The sequence below is a fragment of the Melanostigma gelatinosum genome (genome assembly GCF_949748355.1).
Source record: "Melanostigma gelatinosum genome assembly, chromosome: 12".
Lineage (NCBI taxonomy): Eukaryota > Metazoa > Chordata > Actinopteri > Perciformes > Zoarcidae > Melanostigma > Melanostigma gelatinosum.
The window spans coordinates 2,522,921-2,547,737 of NC_136645.1; the positions used below are offsets into that span (position 1 = coordinate 2,522,921).

The 24,817-nt window shown below is 44.1% G+C and overlaps 1 protein-coding gene across 1 annotated transcript in view; it reads right to left on the reverse strand.

The window, feature by feature from the left end:
* Positions 1-24,817, reverse strand: part of LOC306785888 (contactin-associated protein-like 4) — a gene marked incomplete at both ends in the record, with an annotated part of 49,533 nt that overhangs the window by 670 nt on the left and 24,046 nt on the right. Inside the window, 18 exons of the mRNA XM_079280452.1 lie at positions 341-412; positions 1,257-1,472; positions 3,567-3,654; positions 4,847-4,980; positions 7,475-7,699; positions 8,952-9,191; positions 11,193-11,411; positions 12,280-12,450; positions 12,582-12,709; positions 13,130-13,292; positions 13,869-14,069; positions 14,203-14,322; positions 15,177-15,283; positions 18,197-18,368; positions 18,458-18,601; positions 19,314-19,587; positions 20,359-20,505; positions 20,606-20,781. Of these exons, the coding sequence (XP_079136578.1) occupies positions 341-412; positions 1,257-1,472; positions 3,567-3,654; positions 4,847-4,980; positions 7,475-7,699; positions 8,952-9,191; positions 11,193-11,411; positions 12,280-12,450; positions 12,582-12,709; positions 13,130-13,292; positions 13,869-14,069; positions 14,203-14,322; positions 15,177-15,283; positions 18,197-18,368; positions 18,458-18,601; positions 19,314-19,587; positions 20,359-20,505; positions 20,606-20,781 (2,997 nt within the window). The remainder of the gene's footprint in view (positions 1-340; positions 413-1,256; positions 1,473-3,566; positions 3,655-4,846; positions 4,981-7,474; positions 7,700-8,951; positions 9,192-11,192; positions 11,412-12,279; positions 12,451-12,581; positions 12,710-13,129; positions 13,293-13,868; positions 14,070-14,202; positions 14,323-15,176; positions 15,284-18,196; positions 18,369-18,457; positions 18,602-19,313; positions 19,588-20,358; positions 20,506-20,605; positions 20,782-24,817) is intronic.

The following is a 24,817-nucleotide window of genomic DNA, read 5'->3' on the forward strand; positions in this document are numbered from 1 at the left end:
ATAAAGAACGAGAGCAAGAAAATCTGAGACTGGTTCATATAGAGGATCAGGACTGCACTGAGACTGGTTCATAGAGGATCAGGACTACACTGAGACTGGTTCATAGAGGATCAGGATTAAACTGAGACACGTTCACCAGTTAAAAGTTCCTCACAATAACACCCTTAAAAAGACACTTCCTCTCCTTTATGAGGCCAAACAGCAGGTGCTCAAGACACCTTTGAGATCTATCTAAGAGCGTGGCAGCATCATTTCATCTCTGCTTGCCTGGCAGACTGTCCCTGTCTCATGATTGAGGATACGGTCGGTGTTACAGTGAGAAACATCGCCGCTACAGTACCTCCAATTAGAGCCGAGTCACTCCTGATGGCATTCACCACAGGCTGACCTCCTCCCACTGATCCAGACCGGCCTGCAGCACGGAGACACAGAAGAAAAGAGGCCGGAGGGACGGAGATGCAGACGTGAAGGCAGAAAGGAAAGAACAGAGAGGACAAATGCAGGGGGAATAAAAGAGTGATGACGAGGAAGAAGAAGAAGGTGAGCAGATGAGAAGAAAGGAGCAACGAGGTCATTAGTGAAACATACAAATGAAAAGTACAGCAGAGAGATGCTCAACAGGACTCACAGACACCTCCACTAGGCTCTCTGTATCGTGACCACAGGGGGAAGATATGGCAAAGCAAAGTGAATTAATTGCCTCGTGTTGTGATCATTAACTCGGTGTCATTACGTTATTAGACACCCAAAGGTCCCATTGTGAAGTTGGAGAGGTAGCACCCACACAGATAACCTACGATAACCTCAATAATATGTATTAACATGAGTCCCGTGAGGAAGTGGGCGCTGTACTTGAATACGCCGACACTTAGAGAGTCGTGAATTGTTGAGAAGAAATATCAACTTGATCAACGTTTCCTCACACAACGGGTCGTCTGACATCTTATGAAATGTTACCCATGTTTTGTGCGTTTTCCTATAAAAGACTTACATGCGTACAGTCTTTTAAAAATAAACTTCCATCTTCACAGGAAACAACTCAATCAGGTTTCGGCAACAGAACTACTTCGTTAGGTTTAGGACAAGATCGTCGTTTGGCTTAAAATAACTACAGAAGTTATATTTAAGACGTCTGAGCCTTTATAACATTAAAGTGTTCATGAAATCACCTCTGCATTTCTTTTTAAAGATATGAGACACAAGCCGAAGGTTGTGAAAATGCTAAAACAGAAATACAAGCAAACGTGTCCTCCTACCCGATAGGTGGTGTGTGGTTTCTGCTGCGTAGGGATTGGCTGAAGTGGAGCCACAAATGGACTGGACCAGCGGGCCGGTAACCAAGACGGGGCTGCTGTCCGGGTGGAGCAGAGCCGCTTTCAGAGGGCTGACGGAGTTAAAGAGGACGCCAGACAGACAGCCTGTGAAACCCAGGGAGGCGAGCAGAGACAGCTCCGGATCCAACTCACCAGAGCCTGAAGGGAAAGATGCATGGATACGTCATGCATCCTGTGAAACACTTGCACCTGATTGATTTAGCCTAAAAACCCCAACGCGTACTGGCTATCAACGGCTGAATCAAAGACATACTTTTTGCAGCGGGTTTGCAGTGGCAGTGCTACACCTGGGTGAGGGTCCCACAGCCTCTCATCTTATTAACAACCTGTTTCTTGGTGTGCCGACTCCCTGGTTTAGTCGGATTTTATTTCATCCAGAGCATCGGCAGTTGCTTTTTCCTCCTGCAGACATTCTATCAGAGCACCCTGTGGATGTTTCTGTCTCTGTGAGTGAATCAGAGGCACAATGTTCATTGTTTAACACGGCGATAAAGCTCCTGAATATGAACGAGCGAAAGCACTCTACATTGTACCGCTAATACAGCAATGTTACTCATCCAAAGAAGATGGATGTGCATGGATATGTATGACGTGAACGAGTCATTAGCAGCATTGAAAGATACAGTGCAAGCTGTGCAAAGTGAGCACTGGCCTTCAAACTGTTGTGTGTTCACGACAAGAGGCATAAGTGTGTCATAAACAGAGCAATGTTGTGGCAATGCATTGTGGCAATAAAGAAAGCGTTCTCTACATTTATGATGCATGAATCCTGCATAAGCTGCTCCGTGGCACATTTGTTTTCCTGCTTGTGACAAGAGGCACGCGGTCTCGACAGGATTTCTTTTGGATGGATTGCTATGACATTTGGTACCAATAATCATGATCCCAGAGGATGAATTTGAATAACTTTAAACCCGCATATATTTTTTATCTATCGCCATCATCACATCCAAGTTTCAGATTGTCCAATACTTTGTTTTAGAACCAAATACCAGGCGGAAACCTCCGGGTCTGAAAAGTGAAGCCAAACCTAAAGTGACCAAAACCTGCATTCTCTCTGGTGTCCGACTCTGAACCGGGAGCAACGCAATATGTGGAGTCGAGTCTATTTTATTTATGAAGCGAGTCGGAAGAAACAGGAAATGAGTCAGCATTTCTTTGCACTTCCGCTTCCCTCGTCTCTAAGTCGGAGTGTTTTTTTAATTGAGTTTTGGTTAGATGCCTGAAGTCTGTGGTTAACACAAGGTGATGAAAATCTAAGGTTTTTTACGTCAACGTATCCTCATATGATATCCTACCAAAGTGTGACTCCTCATTTGTCGTGCGTTTTCAAACCTAAAGCCAACAACATGTGTCAATTTAGACTCGTTACATGAAAACAGTCTTTTCAAAATTAAGTGGAAACAACTTAGTTCGGTTTAGGCCACAAAACTGCTTGTTTTAGTTTTAAGAAAAGATTAAAATATTCAGTTGGGTTTTGCTGGATGGGATCAGCCTGAGCACGTCAGTAAATAACCCGCCGCACTCGTCAATCATCAAGCGTCGCGTTAGCGTTCTCCTTCTGCTGATCACAGTCGGCCTTTTAGGAATGGAATCAGGTGCGGCGCCAACGCTGAAACATTTTCAAATGATACATATTGTCACTTTTATATCGACAAAGTAGGTAATTAAATTGTGTAATTAAATTGCTTTGAGTTACCAGATGATGTTGCCAACAGTTCCAGCTTGTTAGCAGTACCTCACCGTTTACAGTCATTTTAATAGTGTTTCCTTTATGAAGGAAATTATGATTTGATAATTGATGTGTTTTGGATCACACTAAATGTATTATTGCACTTGTTTCCGAGTGTCTGGTTGTATAAATGATGACCTTTCTTTCCGCTCCACCCTTGTCTTATACAGGAAAAGTCAACGATCTTCATAATGAGGTAAGGAATGCGCATCATATTTATATATTTTGTTCAGTGACAGTGTTTTACAGGTGAACCTACCACGTATTAAACTGATCGTGTCCCATCTTAGTGCTGAGAGTTCCCGGCATTTAGATGTTTATTCTTTACCTATTTCACGGTCTAGACAGCCGTCTTACAGCTGTGCTGGGGATCAAACCATCATGATGAAAGTTCCCATTACCTTGTTGTCTGATGAGGCGAAACCTTTCTGAAATGAGTCTGTCTGAGTGCTCTTCAGCCTGAAAGGCCTCGCCTGGGTTTCTGTAGCCGTCTCTCTTACCGTGCACCGTGCCGAGAACCAGCGACCGGATGGCATTGAACTCCACATCAGACGTCAGGTTGAAGTCCTCTTTGGTGTTCTGGTCAATCTGTAAGAAAATACGTTTTCAAACTCAACATTGCTGGTATGTAGATTCTTCAAAGAATTCAACTGCATTGAAATATTGGTTATTTGCAAAGAACTTCACATGTTTTGGCATGATTGCACAACTTAGAACCAGTTTATGCGAGCCTGACAAACAAACAAAGCAAAATGATAGTAGTTTACTTTAAATTGACAAATAAGTCACGTGATTGTCAACTCACACAAGCTGACGTCACAAAATATCAAGTTTACATTTAGTTTTGAACAGGACACAAACAGTGGTCTGGATGAAAATCCTCTTTGTTCTTCTTGTTTGTGTCTTTCTATAAAAGCCAACAAAAGTGTCAGTTGACACTCGTTACACGCATACAGTCTTTTCAAAATAAAGTTCCGTCTTCACAGGAAACAACTGAGTAAAGAACTACGGAAGGGACATAACTGAAGTGCGCATGTTACGTGACAAATAAATCAACGTTGACTTCTCGTTTCACACGAGGAACGAACAGCTGTGATGTGGGTGAAGGATCGTTTTCTGTTGGACCATCCACCGCCCCTTCTGCCTGCCCTGTGTGGGCTTTTGCAGTCAAGTATTCCTCGTTCATGATTCATGATTACGTGGATAACATACCAAATTACTTTGTGGGATAACTCTGAATTATGGAGCATTCTTTTTCATAGGAATGAACTACATCGTGCATTTGACCTGCGATGCATTGCATACAGACGCTGAAGGGTGCCTCCATACGTTGGTATTAGATGTCGAGGGGCATTGACCAACAGCTACACCAGCTGTTGGTCAATGCCCCTCGACATCTAATGACCAACAGCTGGTGTCTAAAGGGTTAAGAGAGAGCGAGTGGGTGGTGTTTGTTCGTGGAAACACAGCCGAAGGTACAGCGGTGTATCATCAACATATGAAGTGCAACATCATCATGAAGCAAAGATTATGTCTCTGAATCAGGTGCCCGAATGTCAGCATAATGTAAACAACAGGGGGATCTAGTGCCCAAAGCTTGAAGAGCAAGTCTTGTTTTAAAGGAAAGTCCACTGTTTTACTGCAGCTCAGGGTTTATTATCTGCAGTTGTTTCCCTGCTGTCTTCTTGCTGCTGAAGTCGACTGACAGAGAGGCTGCTGGGAACACCGGGGTGACTCAGGGTTCAGAGCCGACTGAAGGGAATATTATTGTGTGCGTTACCTGCACAGAGACGGCGTCTGCCAGTCTGCTGATGATGACAGCATGAAGCTGTCCGTCAGCGAGGTTTCTCACTGTGCTCCTCAGGATCTCAGCTTCTTTGCTGCTGTCCAGTCTGTATCTCACCTCCAGCATGTCTGCACACACAAGTCAACAAACCAAACACAGGAAGCCGAAAGAGACACAACCTCCCAATGAACAACATGTCTCAAGGGAAGGCTGGATGTTCGAGGGTCACAGCAGCTGAACAATGAACCCCAAAATAATTAGACATTAAGAAAATGAGTCCTCAATACTGCCAACGATGATATACAGACTCAAGTTAATTTAGATAACGTTCCTGTCATTCAAAATGGGTAATTTCATTGCAATCACATGAATACCATGTAATGTCTGCAGGCTGTTTGGAAGATAAGACCAGGAAAGAAGAGTTTCTACGTAAGCAGCAGAGGTTTTTGAATCATGCATTATTCATATTTTTCAGCCCTGCTAATCACGTTTAACACTTCTCTCGTGCCGTTTTACCTCACTTATTAGAGGCAGCCGTATACAGTGTGTTCACACCACAAGGACCACGATTAACAAGTCACACAAGGTGACTACAGAGCTGCGTTTGTTTCGATATCGGCTGCTCAATATGCTCTGACCGGATGTAAAATCAAAAACACAGAGAAACGTTGACTTTCAATGGCAACATCTTTTCCTGCCGACTCAGCTGCTTTACTTGACGGTCAAATAAAGATTTGCAAATCACAACATTGGGCAAAATACAACTTCAATGCAATTCATAGATTACAAGTTTGTATTAATTGTTGCACGGAAGATATACCTGCCAATTAAAATGAATGGTATCTTAACAACTCTGGTACTGAGCCACATGTGCTCTGTGATGCCCAACAAGAGAAACAAGATGAAATAGAGGCATCAATGGCCGAATTTACTGTGAAATAAATGGCTACCAGAACGATAGCTTACAATCTATATTACATGGCCGACAGTCGCGTTTGAGTATCTGTACTTTAGGAATGGGTCTGTCTGTGATTCTACCTGTCCGCCCCTTGGAGTTTGTCGGTATGCCTGGTACTCACAACGTCAAGCACAAGAATAAATTGATCATTTGGATTCTATGCATAGAAATGAGCGTTAAAGCACAAAACTGAATGAGAAGCCTGACATTTGAATAAGCTGCTGAAACCTCCGTTTTAATACAAGAAAACAATCCAGTTACCATAATGCGTTTCATGATGTACATTCATGTTGGTGTTTGTTTGCCTTCTGGGCTCCATTTTCAATAAATGTGAATTCTTTGCTTTCAGCTCTGTAATCACTGATGTCAGACGAAGACACCAACAAGTAGAATTTCACAAAAAGCTCACAGCTGCGTCACAACACAACAATAATGTAACTCTAACGAAAGAATACGAGGGACAGTTATCGTAACTTTTATGTCTCCTCCACATCCAGATGGATGAAAACTGCCAGAATGATCTAAAAGATAAGGCAGCCAATGCTTTCCATTATAAACAAATCCCATAGAAAGCCAATGATGTTCACTGTGGCACTGAAGATGTAGATCTTTAAAAATGCCACAAAGCGTTTCATTATCAAAGGAAACCTTTATCGGCCGTCTTTCTTTCCAAAATCAAAGGACCGGCAGAAAGAAGGAAGGAAGCAACAGAACAGAAAGGATGTGGAGAAGCCTGACAGGAAGTTTGCTTTAGGAGAAGCGGAGGGAGGTCTGGATGATCCACACAGTCTCGACTCTGATCTCATTATCCGACAGCAAAGAGGCTTCACATAATCACTTTGTGTTCTCTATTTGCCTGTTCTGTTCAAAAACAGTGTTTTGAGGCACTGCTGGCCTTTCAATGTCATTTATGAATGCTTTATAAGGCATAAATAGTCCTCACTTTAGATGAGGTCACATAAAACACTTTACTAACGAGTAGTAACTACCTTAATAAATCATGAATTAATCATGAATTGCAGTATTAATATGCATTTATAAAGCATATATTAACATAGTCCCTAACCATTATATATTTAAATGCATGAATAATGTACATCTAAATAAGTTATTAATCATTTACTAACACTTTATAAATGATCTTATTCATCATCTACAACTCCTTAATAATTGTTTTGTAAAATACTTAATACTTCATTTACAAATGGGGAATCCATCATTTATAAAGTATGAAAACACAATAATGAAGCACATAATAGACGGGCTTATTAATCAAGAATAAAACATTTATAACTGTTGTTATGAACTGCATACTAATGAATTATTAATGTAGGAACAATGCTTTATAAATGATGAATTAAGTGTTCACTCATACTTAACTAATGCTTCATAGTATGTAGTTGTTATAAAGTGCTACCCACATATTTAATATATAGATTACATGCAACGATTCAGTTTGCAGTAAAAGTTGTTCCGATGCCATTTTTTCCTTCCAAATATCGAATCCGATTCCCGAACTAGTGTATCGACAAATACAGAGTACCGATCCAACAGCGTTAAAGTGCGTGAAAACTATTTTTTACGTAAGAGACGGAGATTAACCCTCCTGATCAGCGTCAAGAGAGACGTGTTCCTTGTTGAAGATACAGGTAGGAGGGTCTCACCATGCTTGTTGAGCAGCAGAGCCAGGTACTCTGTGTGGTAGGAGCCCACGTAGAGGAGCAGAGCGGGACTCTGGCTGGTCCTGAAGCTCAGGGACACGTTCTCCGCTCTCAGGTTCTGGACGGAGGAGGACCGGGAGCTGCTGCGGCTCCTGTTCAGCTCGTTCAGCGCCGGCTCTTTGAAGGTGAAGCTGACGGATGTTCCCGACTGGAAGCTGGCTGAAACCTCTGCAGGGGGGCGGAGTGAGGAGATAATGTCAGACAAAGCATTTGTCTCACTTGCTTTGTGGGATGATCTTTTTTTGTAATTATGGCTGTTAAAAGTTTGGTTTCCTATGATTCACATTTAAACATCAGTATTTCTTCGTTAAGAACTAATCCTGCAGGGGGACAGTAGTGGTGATTCATACACTGTATGCAGCACTGACAACCCCGAATTAATTGAGCTGGCAGGTGAAAAGAACAATGCAAGATGTGGCTGCTAATTATACCACCGTCGTGTGTCAGAGCTGTGATATCCATCGCAGATAGCGCCCCGACAGAACACAGCTGGGTTGTTAATTATTGCATAAATGTGAGGCTGTGTTACTGCGCTGACGTGATGACTCAATGCTCCAGTGATGACTTAAGTACAAGAAGTGCAGGTGTGTGGTCTCATAAGAACTTGAAGGGAACAATGTGACATGTTGAGACAACAATCTGCACACAGCTCTTACACTTTAGTATCACACTATTTAAAAAAAGCCAAATCATGAGTGACTTCCTGCACTAAATATACGGTGATGTCAAACAAACTGTTAAATGCTGAGAGAATTCTATCGCAGTATATGAACCTCAGTGTTCGCCATCAGCACAGGAACACATTTGAAGTGCTGACACAGACTTATATTGTGTAATACGACTGAGAAAGAAGAAGAAAAAGGTCAAAACAAGACTAATTATCAACCAACCGCAGACTTCATTGTTGGCCTCAAGATAAACTGCATATTATGTTTCCCACAGGATCAAGATGGTTAGCAGCTGTGTATGATAATGATAATAAAATGTGATGCGTTGACTTCACTGGTGTCGCGTTAACTGGATATCTGTAGGGCTCCTGTTGATACAGAAGATGTGTGTGAATAATTGTTCCCGTGTGTGTTTGTTTCTTTTTTTATACAAAGACAGATTTAACTGTAACGCATTCATGCGGCCATGTTGGACGACGACGACAGCTTTTGGGCCTCAGCTTGCTGACCAAAAGCCAAACACGCCTCAAAGACCCCAACGTTGGTAAAGAGATCAAACGCGTCGGGCAACTTTCTGCTGGTGAAATGATGCTCAAGCACTGGAAAAGGTGGAACCAAGTGGATACATGTATGATGTTGGCAGACAGGGTTACCAAGAGGACTTCTGCCTTCAATTCTTTAATGGGAAAATAGTTTCCCCTATTTTGGATGTTAAGTAAAACACACTGCTGGGTGATACTCCTGCGACACACCTCTGTCACAGAAGGCTCCGGTGTAAGCAGACGAGCCACAGTCGCAGGAAAAGCTGTTGGGCCTCTCCAAGCAGCGACCCTGGTTCCGGCAGAGTGAGCCATAGCTGCTGCAGTGGCCCGGACATCCCGCCCGAACCCCGGGCGTGATCCTGGCCCTCTCCTCCAGGTCCAGGGTGACGCCATTCAGCTGCAGAGAGCGAATGCAACCCCGAAAGCCCTTCTGCCTGGAAGCCGTGCCGCCTGAACACACACACACACACACACACACACACACACACACAGAGCATCTACTTCAGCGTTTTATGTTTATTTTTTTGATTTTTATTGGAGCTTGTTTTGTCCAACCAACTGTCCAAAAGACACAATGATATAAAATACAGAAAAATGCGGTAAATCCTCACATTTGAGAAGCTGGAACCAGAGAACGATTGAGTTAATCAGTGACTTGAAGAAATACATCGTTTATCTACTATTTTAGCTTCAAGCACCAAAACCAATATTTTTAAGTAAATATATCTAACTGACAATTTACGGCCCCGTTCCTTCATGTTTCCCCCAGAAGTTATTTAAGGAGTAGATGAAAAACATCTTGAACTCTGGGTAACATCATTGTGAACTCTTCTTGTGGGTTAGCAGCTCATTGCAGACCAAACCTTTTCAAAGCTTCGTGCATTTTTCTTGCTTTTTAACGTATTTCCATACTTCCCAGGCAGCCATTGACTTCCATTCATTTCTGAATGATGCAAGAAACAACCATGAAACTTTCTCCTGTCATTATTATTTTTCCTTTATTGATGCATGGAAATGCAGCGCGAGTGAAGCGTGATTTGGGAGGTCGACACACACGGATATCTGATTTTATTATGAACCGCTGAACACCATCTGCACCTCGGGAAACAAAGATTTGTCAACACCCTCCTACTGCATTTTAAAATGATGAGCTGATGAAACATAGTGAAACACAAACTGGCAGGTGAAAATTCAAAGTGTTGAATCTGTCTGAGTCTCCCCGACTTGAACATCTCTTCTTTCTAGGGGTGGAATTTAAACTCCAAAAGTTATTGTTTGCCAACACGTCGCACTGCGACCTCCCACTGTCCTCAGAGTTCAGCCTCCGCTGCATTATAATTGTCTCGGAGTGCCAAACTGGCAACCTGACGACTGTTACGCTGAGATAAACAGCTTTCCAGGACTGCAGAGTTGATGAGGTTCACATCAGGAGCCGGAGTTTCATCATCGAGCTGTCAGGGAAGGACCGCCTTCACTAATGGACTGGGTTCAAACACTGACCACCACTAACGCACGCTTTCACTGCACCGTCCTTGGGATTATTTCCATCAACGTGTATGGATTTCCTCTCAGTCTAGTACGTGTATGTGAAGGTATCACTGCCATGAACTCAACCCGTGTGCCTCGCTAAAACATTCTCACCCCGACGAGCAAAGTCAGTGGACTTAAGCTTCGAACTAGGACGCTCTGGGTGGCACTCGGCTTTGGACGTGTCCGGGACGGCGTGTCAGTTTCCACACGTTACATGCAAAGAGCCTTTCTAAAAATAAAAAAACCTCATCTTTCAAAGAAGTTGGGTTAAGGCAACACAGCTACTTCGTTAGGTACGACTCAGGTTGTTCAGCTTTACCTAAGAAAATTGAAGCGCTATAATTTGTAGATATCCGAGGAAATCATTTTGTATGATCCACGTAGTCATGAACCAGGAAGTATAAAGGCCGCAAGAACCCACACAGGGCGGGCGGAAGTAACGGTGGACGGGTCCAACAAAATGCGGTCTTTCACCCAGAAGACTGCCGCTTGTTCTCCGTGTCAAACCAGAAGTCACTGACCAAGTGTCGGTACTTGACGAGTTAAGAGTGAGAATGGGTTGACCTTGATTGTTCTAGGCTATTTCATCACGCTTAAATCTGCCGGTTCAATAACCAGAGACAGCATCGCAATTCACTCCCTGTACAGTGTGAACCAGGATGGAAAGTTTTCCAGAAAGTTTTAGTTTCTGTCCCTACCGGATTACTTCAGGAGGCCGCCAGCCTCTCTGGGGTCAATTAGATGTTTTGTGTGGGTGAAAGAGAAGTTACAGAGTAAACAGAGAATACTCTCTGAGACACTGACAGGCATCACTTCTCAGAGAAGTCTGAAACGGAGGAAATGATGTCCGGATACAAATATGCTGTGTGTCTTCTTTGCATTCACAGTGTGTGCAGCAGCTACACACACACACACACACACCTATAAATAGCTGGCTGTTGAGCTGCAGGTGGATGTGGCCGTCAGCAGGAGCCTCCTGCGTGGCAGCGGGGAGCTCGTCGAGGCGGAGCGACGCCTCTTTAACGTTGCGCTCGGCTCGAAGGCGGTGCCACCGGTCGTCGTTCAGCGGCGAGCCGGCCGTCACGCGGACCTCCAGCGGACCGTTACCCACGTCGAAGGAGAAGAGCACCTCGGTGGAAGCTGAGTCAGGAGAGGAAGACAATCAAGACTCACTGGACGTGTTCATCAGGCCCTGCTTAGCAAACAGTCTTCCTGTTCTTCACTCCTTCCACCTGCAGACAGCTGTTCTTTAAGGGTTCAAATCTGTTGTTGTGGCTGTTGTTTTTACCAGTCCCTACATTTGCAAAGCAAAATATAAACTGAGAAAGAATGAAAGAAATGAAAGCAGCACGTTGCCTCGTTGGGTACACACTGAGTCTGTGTCTATCTCATTGACTGCAGGACTGTAAAAGCACCTTTCATCTTCTCAAACCCTCTCCTGCTGCTTGTTCTCTCTGAAGCCTTTACTCGCCGTAACAGTTACACCATCTGTGCAGCGGAGACGATGAAATGTGATTTAAAAGTAACGTCTGACTGAAGCGATGCGAACAAACACAGACACCGGCTCGCAGAGATGTGACGCCAAAGAGCAATTGTCATAGCAACTAGTTTCAATAACAACTGGTGGGCATCTGAGCCGCTGCTGCAGAGACAACTGCAGGTTTATGTGAAGTACCATAAAGTGTTAGAGGTCGATGAGTCCAGTACAATGATACACAGAACTATACACTCCGGTGGTTACAAAGGAAATGTATTGCAGCGGACTGGAACGATGTCACTGCAGTCATTTCCCAGAGGAGGAAAAAGAAATGGCGGTGTCGCTGGAACGTGATTTCTTCTTTTTAAGGGAAGAGACGTTGTGAGGTGGAGTCGGAGGCGGTCGGTCACCTCCAGCTGAGTTCACTGCAGTGCAACTTTAACTCCCGGGACGATCCTCCCTGCTCAGGATGTACTCACATCTCAGCCAAGTGCGGATTAGACTTCTAACCGGAAAGGTTTTTTAACTTACAGCCCAGTTCGATCCGAATGAAGTCTTTGATGCCCAGGTTTTCCAGGAAGACGCCGGAGGATGAAGTGGTTTTAAACAGGAAGGAGATGTCGGCGCTCAGCTCTCCGTGGAATGTGGGAAAGTGGAGGTACGACGTCTCCTTGTCAAAGAATGCAGCGTTCCAGACGTTTTCTGCAAATAAACGACAATCAATCATGGTTTTGCAGTTCAATCAAAGGCCACGAATTCTTGCCAGTATTACTGACACGCATCATTTAAATGACATGTACGAGGTGACATTGAGGGATCTGGACCTGACTTACTGTCTCCATGACAAAGGAGAGGCCCGACCCTGTAGGCGCTCTCTGAGCCGGGCCTCTGGACGTCACCCAGCACCAGAGATCTGACAGGGAGGGTCTCCTTATGGGTCAGCAGGCCTGAGTCATTGGCCCTGGACGGTAGGGAGAAGACACCAAGAGGAAGAGAAAGATAGAAGAAGAAGAAGAAGAAGAAGAAGAAGCTGACTTTAAAGAGGAAACCAAAGACCAGAGGAGAACAGATGAACTGTTAACACGAGCAAGGGAAGAGAGATGAGAAGAGGAAAGGAGATGATCGGGGAGCAAAAAGTGAAATTCATCATCACTATTTCCAAAAGGACAAAACTTAGAGTGGAACTTTCTGCTATTTCTGCTCATTGGACATTGCCTCGGTGTGAGCTGTCAGGGCGATGCTTCTACTGAGCGTTGTAAACATGACCAGACGTTATCCGTCTACCCATCCGTCCACTTGATACAGCAGTCTCATGAATAATATCAGTGCATTCTTTGAAAGCAGCATAATCTGGTGTTGATATCAGTACATAGCACAGTACCAGTCGGTGCGGTCAGCGTCACAGTTGCAGTAGTGTTTGGGGTCCACACAGTTCTCCTGCAGGCCACAGGAACACTGCTGGCTGCCGGGTGGAGCTCCGCCCCAATAAGTCTGCACCTTTCCTGCACCTGGACCTCCCACCCACCAGCTGAGCAGAGGGCCGTCTGCAACACACGATAAGATGAGACGGTCCTTTACTCCGCCCACAGCAGTGACGGTGCATTACAGCAGCAAAGAGGATCGTGAACAACACACAAGTACAGTAAATAAGAAATCAAACAGTGAAGATCAGGAACGTAAACCGTAAAACTAATAAAAACCAAAATGAAATAGAACTATATGTTGGACAGGAGTGTATATATTGCACGTGAATGAATGATTCATTTGCCAGTTTTCTTTTGTCCAATATCCACCAATCTTTCAGCCAAGGCACTCCTGTTGACTGCACAACAGCTGCAATCCTTGCACAAAAAATGAAGCGAACTCAGTTTGACGTCGCGGTAGTGTGACTGACGTTTTGCTTTACAATATACAGTGTACGGCTTCTTAAACATATAATCCATTTCTTGTATACATCTTTGTGGGAAGGACCATACGGCTGGTTCCGCATCTTAAACAGCAGCTGAGTTGTGATGAGGAGCAACTTTTTCGTAAGATATCATATGAACATTTGTATGAGGATACGTTGCGACTTCACTGTTTTAAATAATGTGGCGTCACAGAACATCAACAAGCTTTACCCGGTGTGTTGAGGAGGCGGGACTTCCTGCAGAGGTAGGTCAGCTCCTGCTCGCAGTGGTCTGATTGGCTGACGACGGCCGCCAGCTGCTCCTCCTCCGACGCGTATTCAAAGTGAGCCGAGTGTTGGTCCTTTCCCGGCGACGCTCGGACTCTCGTCACATCCGTGTTGTTGTGCTGGATCACCATCCAGGTCTTGTCCTCTGGCGGAGAGAGAGACAGAAGGCAGGAAATATAAAAGCATGACTCCAGTTGTGTGTCACTCAGCAGGACAGGGACAGAGGCGGCATGAGAGAGGACAGCGGGCTGTGTTTCCGATGTGTGCGTGTCAGCTACCTGTCATGTTGCAGTACATCAGCTGTGGTCTGATGGGGCCGCTGCCATCCACGTCAACGTAGTAATAGCCCGACGTGTTGCCTTTGTGTTTGTACGCCTCACAGGACTGCTCGTATATCGCTGAGGAGAAAGAGACACGGCATCATCATCATCAACACCATCATCATCATCGTAAACATCTCAGTCAGTCATGTTTTTTGTCCAGTGGCCAGGAAAGGAAAGTCGCCTTTTTACATTTTTGCAAAGCAAGGATACGTTCAGGATGGAATGATTGTATTCGGGTTGGCACGTGTTGAGATGATTAGGAGCGACACGCAGAGGTAGTGACGTAGCACATGGAGCGAACCGTAATGCAGTTCATATTCTATAAAGCAGTGGTCGTTATTTCCACCATCAAAAATCAATATTACTTTTTTAACAGCTGAAGTTCAGACTGAGCAGCGATGCATTTTTTTTATGTGATATATAAAATGATATAATATACTTTAGGATTCATACTGATCATAAATAAATAGATATAGCTGTTAATTAAAGGAGTGAATGTATTTGTCTGAATGGGGATGTTTTTATGATTCGTTGTGAGAACCTCACGGCTTGTCAAAGGAGCTCTTCAGTCTTCACAATAAAACAGTTGGACTTTATTTGAGCATTGATTTTTCAAAGTAAAAGATACAAAATAAATGTAAATACAAAAATGCAGTCATAGAACTAAACAATGCCTTTCTCTATAGAATCAGATTAATAATGAAGAGTCTCTCTTCCTGTTCTTTCTAATTTGTCCATCTTTTTTTAAACCTTTCTAGCTTTCTTCATCTTCCTCCCTCATGTCTCATTCAAGGAAACATGTGAACAAGTGCAAACGTACACATGTACACACCCACGGAGTGCATACTGTTAGTGTGTGTGTGAGTGTGTGTGTGTGTGTGTGTGTGTGTGTGTGTGTGTGTGTGTGTGTGTGTGCTTCACGGCCTTACAGCTGTGACAGGTGGCTCCGTTGTAGCCGGTGCCGGAGCAGTTACAGTGGAAGGAGCTCCATGATTGACTGCAGCTGCCTCCATGTTCACAGTGACTCTGAGAGCACCTGAGAGACAGAGGGACACTTAAGACATCCAGACCAAAGCGTTCAGCCTCATCTCTTATTGTAAGGAGGTCGCTGTAAGGTTGTCCTGGTGATGAAATAGCAAAAACATCCACTTTAGGTTTTTCTCTTCATGTAGAAACTGAACCAAGATCACAGAAGATAACAGTAAATGCATTTGTTCATTCACTGCCCTAATCTCAATACCTTTACTCTGCACGGAACTCAATATCTAAACACTTCTTTGTGGCTGCGCCGCCTCATTCATCACCGGAATAAAAGGCAACGTTACGACTTTTATTTAATGTGTTTTTAATAGTTTTTGGACAAACAACACAAAGGCAAAAGCAACACCAAGCTATACGTAGGCAGACTTTTCTTTCATTGCTTTTTATCTTTTCCAGGAGTTTGTTAATGATAATATAACCTGCTTCTAAGCGGTTGGTACGTTCGACTGCATGAATATATGGATTAACAAGGAAACGGCAGGAGGACTTAATCATGAATGATCTTCTTGTCTTCCTTCCTTCCTTTACTCTTCCTTGGGGAGTAATATTCTTTTTGACTTTGCTGAGCGAACGGCCCGTAGGATGAACTGTGGGTGAGTACATGTTCTTCTTTGTTGTTATGGAGGATCAGGGATTTAAATCTATAGCAATGTAATTGTTTTCTCACCGACTGTAATCTGCGCCCGTGAGATTGATCGCTGTCCGTGGTTCTGATCACAGGCTGGTGGTCAACGTATCCTTGTTTTTATACAATATGATATCTCGCAAAAAGTTATCCCTCATTTTTCGTGAGTTTTCTTGCGAAAGTCCAGCAACAGGCAACAAAACTACTTGGTTAGGTTTCGGAAAAGATTGTCGTTTGGGTTCAAATAAACCACGGAAGTGCCGTAACTGAAGAATGCAAGTTATGTGAGAAATAAATCAACGTTTTGGTTGTATGTGTCCATGCATGCGTGCATGCGTGTGTGTGTGTGTGTGTGTGTGCACGAGCGTGTGAGGGCTCAAGAAACAAATGTGCACCAAGGCCAAACACAATCATCACGCTGCTCGTTCACAGCAGCAGTCAGTCACCTGAAGCATCTCAATGGAGCAGAGCTTTGTAAACATTCAGGTGAAGGTGTCATATTGTGCTTCTCTTCTGTGGACATGACTTGAGAGCAGCTTTTGTGTTTGTGAGAATGAATTTATCTGATTGGAAAATAGTCCTGGTTATTTTGTCCTGCTTTTTCTCATAACTTTTAGAATGGACTGTGGAGCAAGCGCTGCTGTTTTTAATTTGGACTTTTTTCTTCTCAGCGTCGGCCCAGTGTCAGGCCTGAGCTGGGGGCCATGAGCTAAACAAGGAAGTGACAACAACAGAAAAACAAACGGCTTAGGACAGGAAGAGAGAGCGAGAGAGCGAGAGAGAGAGAGAATTAAAGTTGGGAAAGTTGGGATGAATGGAGCTCAGCGGCGACTGGGTAAACATATTTGGAAGGAGAAATGAAGTCAGCGAATTGTGACTGCAGAGAGACAGAAAGAGAGAGAGAGCGGGCGAGCAGCATGTATTTTTAATCTGTCAGTTTGGGAAACTCACTGCTGGAAAAAAAAGCCTTACTCAGCAGGCCTGTCAGATGGTTCAGTTTGGTTTTCAGCACCAATTATTTTGCTTTCCTTTTCATCGAAAGAAGTCAGCGGGGACGGAAGCAGGTGGGTCCTTTTAAATACGTGCATTTTAAATTCCGGCAGTCCATTGTTCATTGTCCGTTGCTTGGCTTATCTGCACATATGCATACGCGCATCTTGCAGAAAGTGTGATCAGTCGAGCGGCGCTTATTATCAGGAAAGCACACCGTAGGTTGGAGGTGAGGAGTTGGAAGAAGTGTAAATCAATTTTTCAAGTTGACATTTAATTACCAACGGCTGCTCAGAGGCTAATATGCAGGCCATGTACAAGCTGGCCCTATTGAGTCGGGGAAAAGGTCCAACGTCATGTTCCGAGAGCAACGTGTTGTTGCTCAAACACAACACAACATTAGACGGACACAGGGGAGCTTTGCTTGACATTTCCTGCAAAACATGCATATTAGAGGCAGCGGTCTGTCCGGCACTTGATGATACGGAAATGTCTATAATAAGGATTCTGTCCAACGGTGGTGTTCCATCTTTCAGTGTACGATATTGAAGTGTTTTTAATCTAAATACACGAGGACATTTGGTGTTTCTAATCTCAGTTCAGGAGATCCCCCTTCACAATATAGTGCTAGCTGTTATTCATTGCACTTTAAAACTGGTTTTCCCCAAGGGAAATCAAACAGCAATCAACATGAGCAAGATGGTGATAATGATGATGATCATCACAACAATCAGAACAGCCGACGCAGAAGCAAACGGGGCAACGAAGAAGACTGAAATCTGACAATGCTCTTCCTCCACTGACAGAACAATACATCCCAGAATCTTCCCAAACTCAATCCCACGCTGAGGCACCGAGCCAACCAACTCTGGAGCTGCTTCTCACAAATAAATCACATTTTGAAGAAAGCGAAACCACATTTCAGCTGAGAGAGGGGAAGCTACACCGCAGGCCTCATGTGGTGTGGAGACAAAACAATAAGTGGATTGGAGACTGTTGTCATAATTCCCTCTGTATCCAATCTACTGCTGTCTAATAATCCATGTGTAACCCTATTTCACAGGAAAGCAGTCGCAGAGCTTTTAGAGGGATTAACTGCGCTTACAGAGTGAGAGCGATGCTCTTTTCCGAGGATGCTTTCTAACACACACAATCCGTTATTACATATAATAACCAAACTTTCCTGGATATATAAAGTGAAGAACCAATTTTGCATGTAGCATATCCTTTGCTTTGGTCGACCTCCGCTGGGAAAACATTATCAAACAAATGGTGCTTTTTTGGGGGTCTGACCTGTCGATGATGCCACACATGTCGATCTGGAGGTGACTGTAGTTTCCCATCAGCCTCTGCTGCACCGGGATCAGGTCCACCGGCTGGTTGTGCACAGTCAGCAGGCGCATGCATCCCTGGAAAGCCTTGAAGGGGTTCATACACTCCTGGCTGCTCCCTTCAGGGGGGCAACCTGCACACAAGGGGAGGAAGCAAACAGAGGAAACCATGAATTTCAAAAGTCTGCAATAATGAAAGCATTCTTATTTATCCCCTGCTTACCACCGAAGAAAAGTTGACCTCGCGTGGTAATGAGGAACGGAGGACTGGCGTGAGCTGTGGCTCCTTCACCTCCGTCCACGGAGACCGTCAGATGTCCTCGTCTGGAGATCAGCTCCACAGAGTGCCACTGGCCGTCATTCAGAGCTGAGCCTGAGGACACACACACCGTACACTGTAGAGAGACGCAGGCATGGACTGTCTTGATTTTAGTTTCATGAAGGTTAAGATCAGACTTGAAGTCATTGGCTTGTTGATCAGGGTGAGAGGTCAAGCTCAGCTACCAATCGATGCGGTTTACAGCAAGACGGTCGGATGGATATCTCTGCTTTCAGGCTTCAGGATCGACTTCATTTCATAGTTTCATAGTTTCTGGAAATGTGTGCAAACGTGTTTCTGTCTTATGACGACAATATAAAGTAACCAGTGTCACGCCAAGAGTCAAAGCCACTGACAGAAACAAAAACAAATGACATCTTTCAAAATAAAGTCAGTTTCTGCTCCGGTGCATCTGTATATGTGACGTTATCTGGACCGTGAGTGACACACATCCTGAGGAGATAAGGCGCTCAGAATCAATTATCTTTTTTTAAATTACTTCTTGAAACTGGTTTTATGTGATGTAATCACTTTATTTTATTATGTTTGGTTTTATTTGTATTATTATTATTCCTTTCATCATTCTTTTCAATCCGTTTTTTGCTTTTGTTGGGCTTTCTGTTGTTCTATTGCTTTGCTTCATTTAAACATTATTATTTTGATGTATTTATTGTTACTTGTCTTCATTGATTTGTATATTTCTTAAATGCAGACCCTTGAGGTGAGGACGCGGAGGTTTAAGTTGGCGCTTTGGGGTCACACTGACCTGCGTTGAGCTCCAGCGGCGCCCTGCCAGACTTGTGGATCTGCAGGTGGACCCTGGCTTTGCTCAGGTACAGCCACACCGCACCCTCTTGCTTCGGGAGGTCGAAGGTCAGCAGCAGCCCCGCCTTGTTCCACGTCCGAAACTGAAGCCCCACCGACGTGCCCGTTGATGACGCTTCTGTCAACCGCGGCAACCGGAGGAAGCTTTGGGGGCTGGTGAACGTCATGGCAACAAACACGGGTTCAGCACAAGAGAAGGTCACAGTGCCCTGAGGTGGATGGAGAGGAGGAGGAGAGGAGGAGAGGAGGAGAGGAGGAGAGGAGTAGAGGAGGAGAGGAGGAGAGGAGGAGAGCAGAGGGGGCAAAGATACCGAGAGAGAGAGAGAGAAGTTATTTCAGCAAAAGAGGGAAAACACGATAACGCATGAATTTGAATTAATTTCCAGGGCTGCGTGGCGGCGCCCTGATGCACAGAGATCTCATCAGCGAGTCTCCTTAAAGAGCATCAGAGTATTAGCATAATGATAATAGCCAAGCATAAGCACCAGGAGATCAAACTGATGTCACCGGCAGCTTTCTAAGGTCATAGAGGAAGCATGAGAGCGGTAGAGGTGAGAGGCAGAGAGGAGCAAACAATAAGGGACTGCATGGGAGCAGTCGGTCATCTCTGTATGCAGGCTCGTAGCTTTGAGAAGTAGTTGCAGTGAGTCAGCGGTCAGCGGTCAGCGGTCAGGGCACCGACAGTGATGTGTTCCATCCCAGGTTCCCCACTGGGTTTCTATTTTCAGCCAAATAGGCAACACACACACACACACACACACAATCAAATCAGAAAGCTCTTTGTGGGGAAGTTAAAGCGAAGAGGGCTGCATGAGGTTCAGCGGTGTTGTGCATTTGCTTGACACAGTCCACCGTCCACACACACACACACACACACACACACGCACATTACAGCGTGCCGTGTCTACAGTGCACGTGTCGAAACATACAAACACACTCGCAGAAAACGGATTTCATTCGCACATCGGGAGCCAGTTTACCTTCACAGTGACCCGCTGGTCTTTCTTCTTAGCGAGGTCGACCAGGTTCACGCCGTTGTAAACCAGGTTTTCCAAACAGCCGTGGAAATTTCTGTTCATCCCGACTGACCTCCGAGAGCCGAGGCCGTGGTCTGCTCCCACACTCATCTGTGCGGGGGAAACACCAGCAATATAAAAGGTGAGCAGGTGTCACTGTAAGGGTTTATGATTCTGTTTGTGTGCGTCCAACACCTACGCACACACGTACCTGGTCATGGTCCCAGTGGGTGAGTCTTGGTGGGATCTGCACCCACAGTGTGCTCTTGTCCACGGTGAGGTTGAGGTGAGTGCTGTGATGCTCCACGGCGACGTGGTGCCAGTGCTGGTCGTCTAACAGGTTGCCCAGAGACACCAGATGCTGGCTGCCGGGAGAAGAACTCCGGCCTGCAGCGCAGGACGAAGAGTGAGATGAAGAAGAGGATGAGGAGAAAGTTGATATTGTGAATATGTTTTTTAAGGGGAGATGGTAAAAAACATTGTTCATGTTCATCGCTCTCTCTCCAGGAACACATTTGTGCACCGTATCCCTGAAGTGTTGGCAGAGTTTGTGCTGCAGAGAAGGAGGTGAAGACGGAGCTGAAAGCACTCGGCCATTAAATATGAATTAGATGTTTGAAACGTTGTCTGTGTGGGAAAAAGGAGTCAAGAGGAAGGGAGACAGTGAGAGACCGAGACAGAGACAAGTGTGTTCAGTCATCAATCATCATTGATCAGCAGATTGATGTTGGCAATGTCAGAGAGAGAGAGAGAGAGAGAGAGAGAGAGAGAGAGAGAGAGAGAGAGAGAGAGACAGAGAGAGAGAGACAGAGAGAGAGAGACATAGAGAGAGAGACAGACAGAGAGAGAGAGAGAGAGATGAAGGCAAAGTCAAATGTATTTAGTCATTAATGATTCACATACTGGTGTTTTATTGCAATCCTGTCTCACAGAAATGATGCTTATATACTGCTAATTTTTAATGTTGAGAAAATGTTTTTGCAACATGTTGAGATTCAACATATCAACTAAATGTTCCCTGACAATTTATTACTCTATTTTGTTTGTTTTCACCTGCGTCCATGCAATGTCCACCAGGGGGCGACTCCTCTGGTTGTATAGAAGTCTATGAGAAAATGACTCTACTTCTCTCTTGATTTATTCCCTCAGTAAACATTGTAAACATGAGTTTATGTCTCAATCTCTAGTTTCAAGTCTTCTTCAATACATACATTTAGTACATTATGGTCCATTTAGAGTCACACAGACCATAAAGCAGGGGATGCTTTAGGGCGGGGCTACTTCATTTAAATTGGCTGTTGATGCTCTTGTATAACGTTACAATATGAACATCTTAAATTACTTCATTCCATTTGAAAGAAAATCGTTTTTCAAATGGAACCATTTCTTCTTTATTTCAGTGACAGTTCGACCCAAAGGTTAATTTATCCCGTTCCTCGTCTTCAGCTTGTTCCTCAATCCTGCTGCTGATGTTGTGAAATGATAGATTTTGCTCGATGGATCTGAAATCCGGACTTCACTACAGGACGTGTGGACACGTAGCCTTCTGTGCTTTTATTGTGATGTTAATGATGCATTCCTACAGGTCTCATGAATGTGCATGAGGTCCAGTGTGTTTTGGTGAATAAAGCCTGCTTTGCTACTTTACCAGTAAACTCCACAGGGCATCGTTAAATGCTTTCAGAAGGATGAAGTTATAACAATAAGAATTTTCTTTTACACTCCACAGATGAGCGAAACAGTTGGAACCCTTCAGGTGTATTTTTTGTTTCAATTCTTTCCCAGCTCAGAAGAGCCTTCACATCGATAATGTTTGCCCTTCATGTCTGCAGCGCTTCAAGGAACTTTTGCGAGTTCCCCTGTGTGATCTCCAGAACCACTAATGGTTCACTGAGGTCGTCTTGATTTTCAGTGCGTATCCTCAGGACTCAGGTCGCCTTCTTCAAGGGATTTTATTTTAAAGGGGAACTCTTTTTATGACCAGAGAAGCCGCTAAAAGTTCCTAAAAGATTTTTCTTTTACTTTTGACAGTGCAGGTTCCTGTGTTAGATCATTCCAGGCAGCTCCCCAAGGCAATATCACCTCATCATCTGCTGTCTGCTCCTGCATTACGGCTCTAAATCTAATTTTGTTGGAAGGCATTGACGACTCTTATCAGATGACAGACTGCTGTAATTGTTTCGCCAATTTCGTTTAATTCCGCTCGGCTTAAATGATTGAGGCGATACGCACAATCAGTCAACACGAACATAATGCGCAGCCTCTGAACCTGCTCGCAAACAAGTGGAACGTTATGTGTTGGAAGACTTGTGAAGAAGCCCAAAAGAAAAGGAATGAAGAGAAAACACAGTTTACGTTGATAATCCACTGCTGTTCTATCTGTTGAAAGTCTTTTTATGATCCATAAATATGAAAGTAAAGTTTAAACATTCTGTCATTGTATGAGCTGTGAAATTGTCCAAAGAAACTGCATCCGTGCTGCTAGAATCAGGCGGACTTTGTAATTGTTTCTTTCCTTTCATCTTCATGACTGTGGCTGTCCACAGAATCAGTCAACACAATCAGAACATTTTAAACGTAGCGACATCGAAAAACCTCCAGAAATAACTTTTGGCGAACACTTTCTATGACACCCATGTCAATAAATATACTGGTTATAATCTGCCTATAGCACTGTATAATGATAGTTGTAAGCAGCCATGAATAATGCCTTATAACAATAATCATAATACGTTATGAAGCATTTTATAATGACTTAAGTGAATATTAAATGCATCATAATATGACATATGATGACACTTACTTTTTTTACAAGTATTTTAATCAGCTCAGTCAGCTGTGAAAAAATGTTCGGTCAGAGCAAGTGACCGAGTATAATGAGCGTGTGTTATTGAAAGTAACGTGGTCTGCAATTTAAGTTATTGTACATCTCGCTGTTTTACGCCCCGTTGTTTTACGCCCGGCTGTTTTACGCCCGGCTGTTTTACGCCCGGCTGTTTTACGTCCCGCTGTTTTACGCCCGGCTGTTTTACGCCTCTCTGTTTTACGCCTCTCTGTTTTACGCCCCGTTGTTTTACGCCTCGCTGTTTTACGCCCCGTTGTTTTACGCCCCGTTGTTTTACGCCCGGCTGTTTTACGCCCGGCTGTTTTACGCCCGGCTGTTTTACGCCTCTCTGTTTTACGCCTCTCTGTTTTACGCCCCGTTGTTTTACGCCCGGCTGTTTTACGCCTCTCTGTTTTACGCCCCGTTGTTTTACATCTCGCTGTTTTACGCCCCGCTGTTTTACGCCCGGCTGTTTTACGCCCGGCTGTTTTACGCCTCTCTGTTTTACGCCTCTCTGTTTTACATCTCGCTGTTTTACGCCCCGCTGTTTTACGCCCGGCTGTTTTACGCCCGGCTGTTTTACGCCTCTCTGTTTTACGCCCCGTTGTTTTACGCCTCGCTGTTTTACGCCCCGTTGTTTTACGCCCCGTTGTTTTACGCCCGGCTGTTTTACGCCCGGCTGTTTTACGCCCGGCTGTTTTACGCCCGGCTGTTTTACGTTTTCCATTTTCTTCTATCAACTGGGTTTATAAAATATCCTAATATCATTCCCATAGTTTCAATGCATTATAATATTTAATAATGCATTGCCATTAACTATCCTGAGGCAAAGGCAGATATTTTACATTACTTGGTTATGAGTGGTGAATATTAGCTTGAAGTAAAATCATTAAATCTAGCAATTTAAGGTACTTGACCTTATTAGTCATTCAAAACTGCTTTATACTGTATTATGATGATTGTTATGAAAAAAACATATGCTTAAAACCACAATTATACAGTTCTATAAGCAAATGATAACGCATCATAAGTACGTTTATAATGCATTATACACATGAGCATCATAGAAAGTTTTTCCGTGTTTCACAACACTTGTTTGAGACAAGTGACTCAAGGCTGGCTTTAGCCTCAAAGGCTACGTCGCTAATCGGATCCTCTGTGTGCTGCTGGAATGATTCAGCTGTGGGCTGCAGAGTTAAGCACAGCTGACTCTCTCTGACGTGAGCGAGCTGCTTCCTATGAAGGCTAAGCTGTTTATTTACAACCATGTATGACCTAACAAAGCTGAGACGCCTTGTAATAAATCACTACGGATAGAGTTGAATAACACGGCAGGTCAGTACTGCAGTGTTGAACATTAAACACAGACACAGACGACAGACTTCATCCAGGATGAGTCATCGTCTGCGTCCACTCAGCATCTGTTTTTTGTTTACAGGGACAGATGCTCACAGCAGGGATCATTTCATCATTTGCTTCACAGGTAACAAGTGATTATGTTCAGCATATGAGTGCTACAAAAGCGCTTTATACTGAAAATAATGTGCAGCATTCTTGATTCTGCACTGACAATAATCAGATCAGACCAGCGCTTTCGAC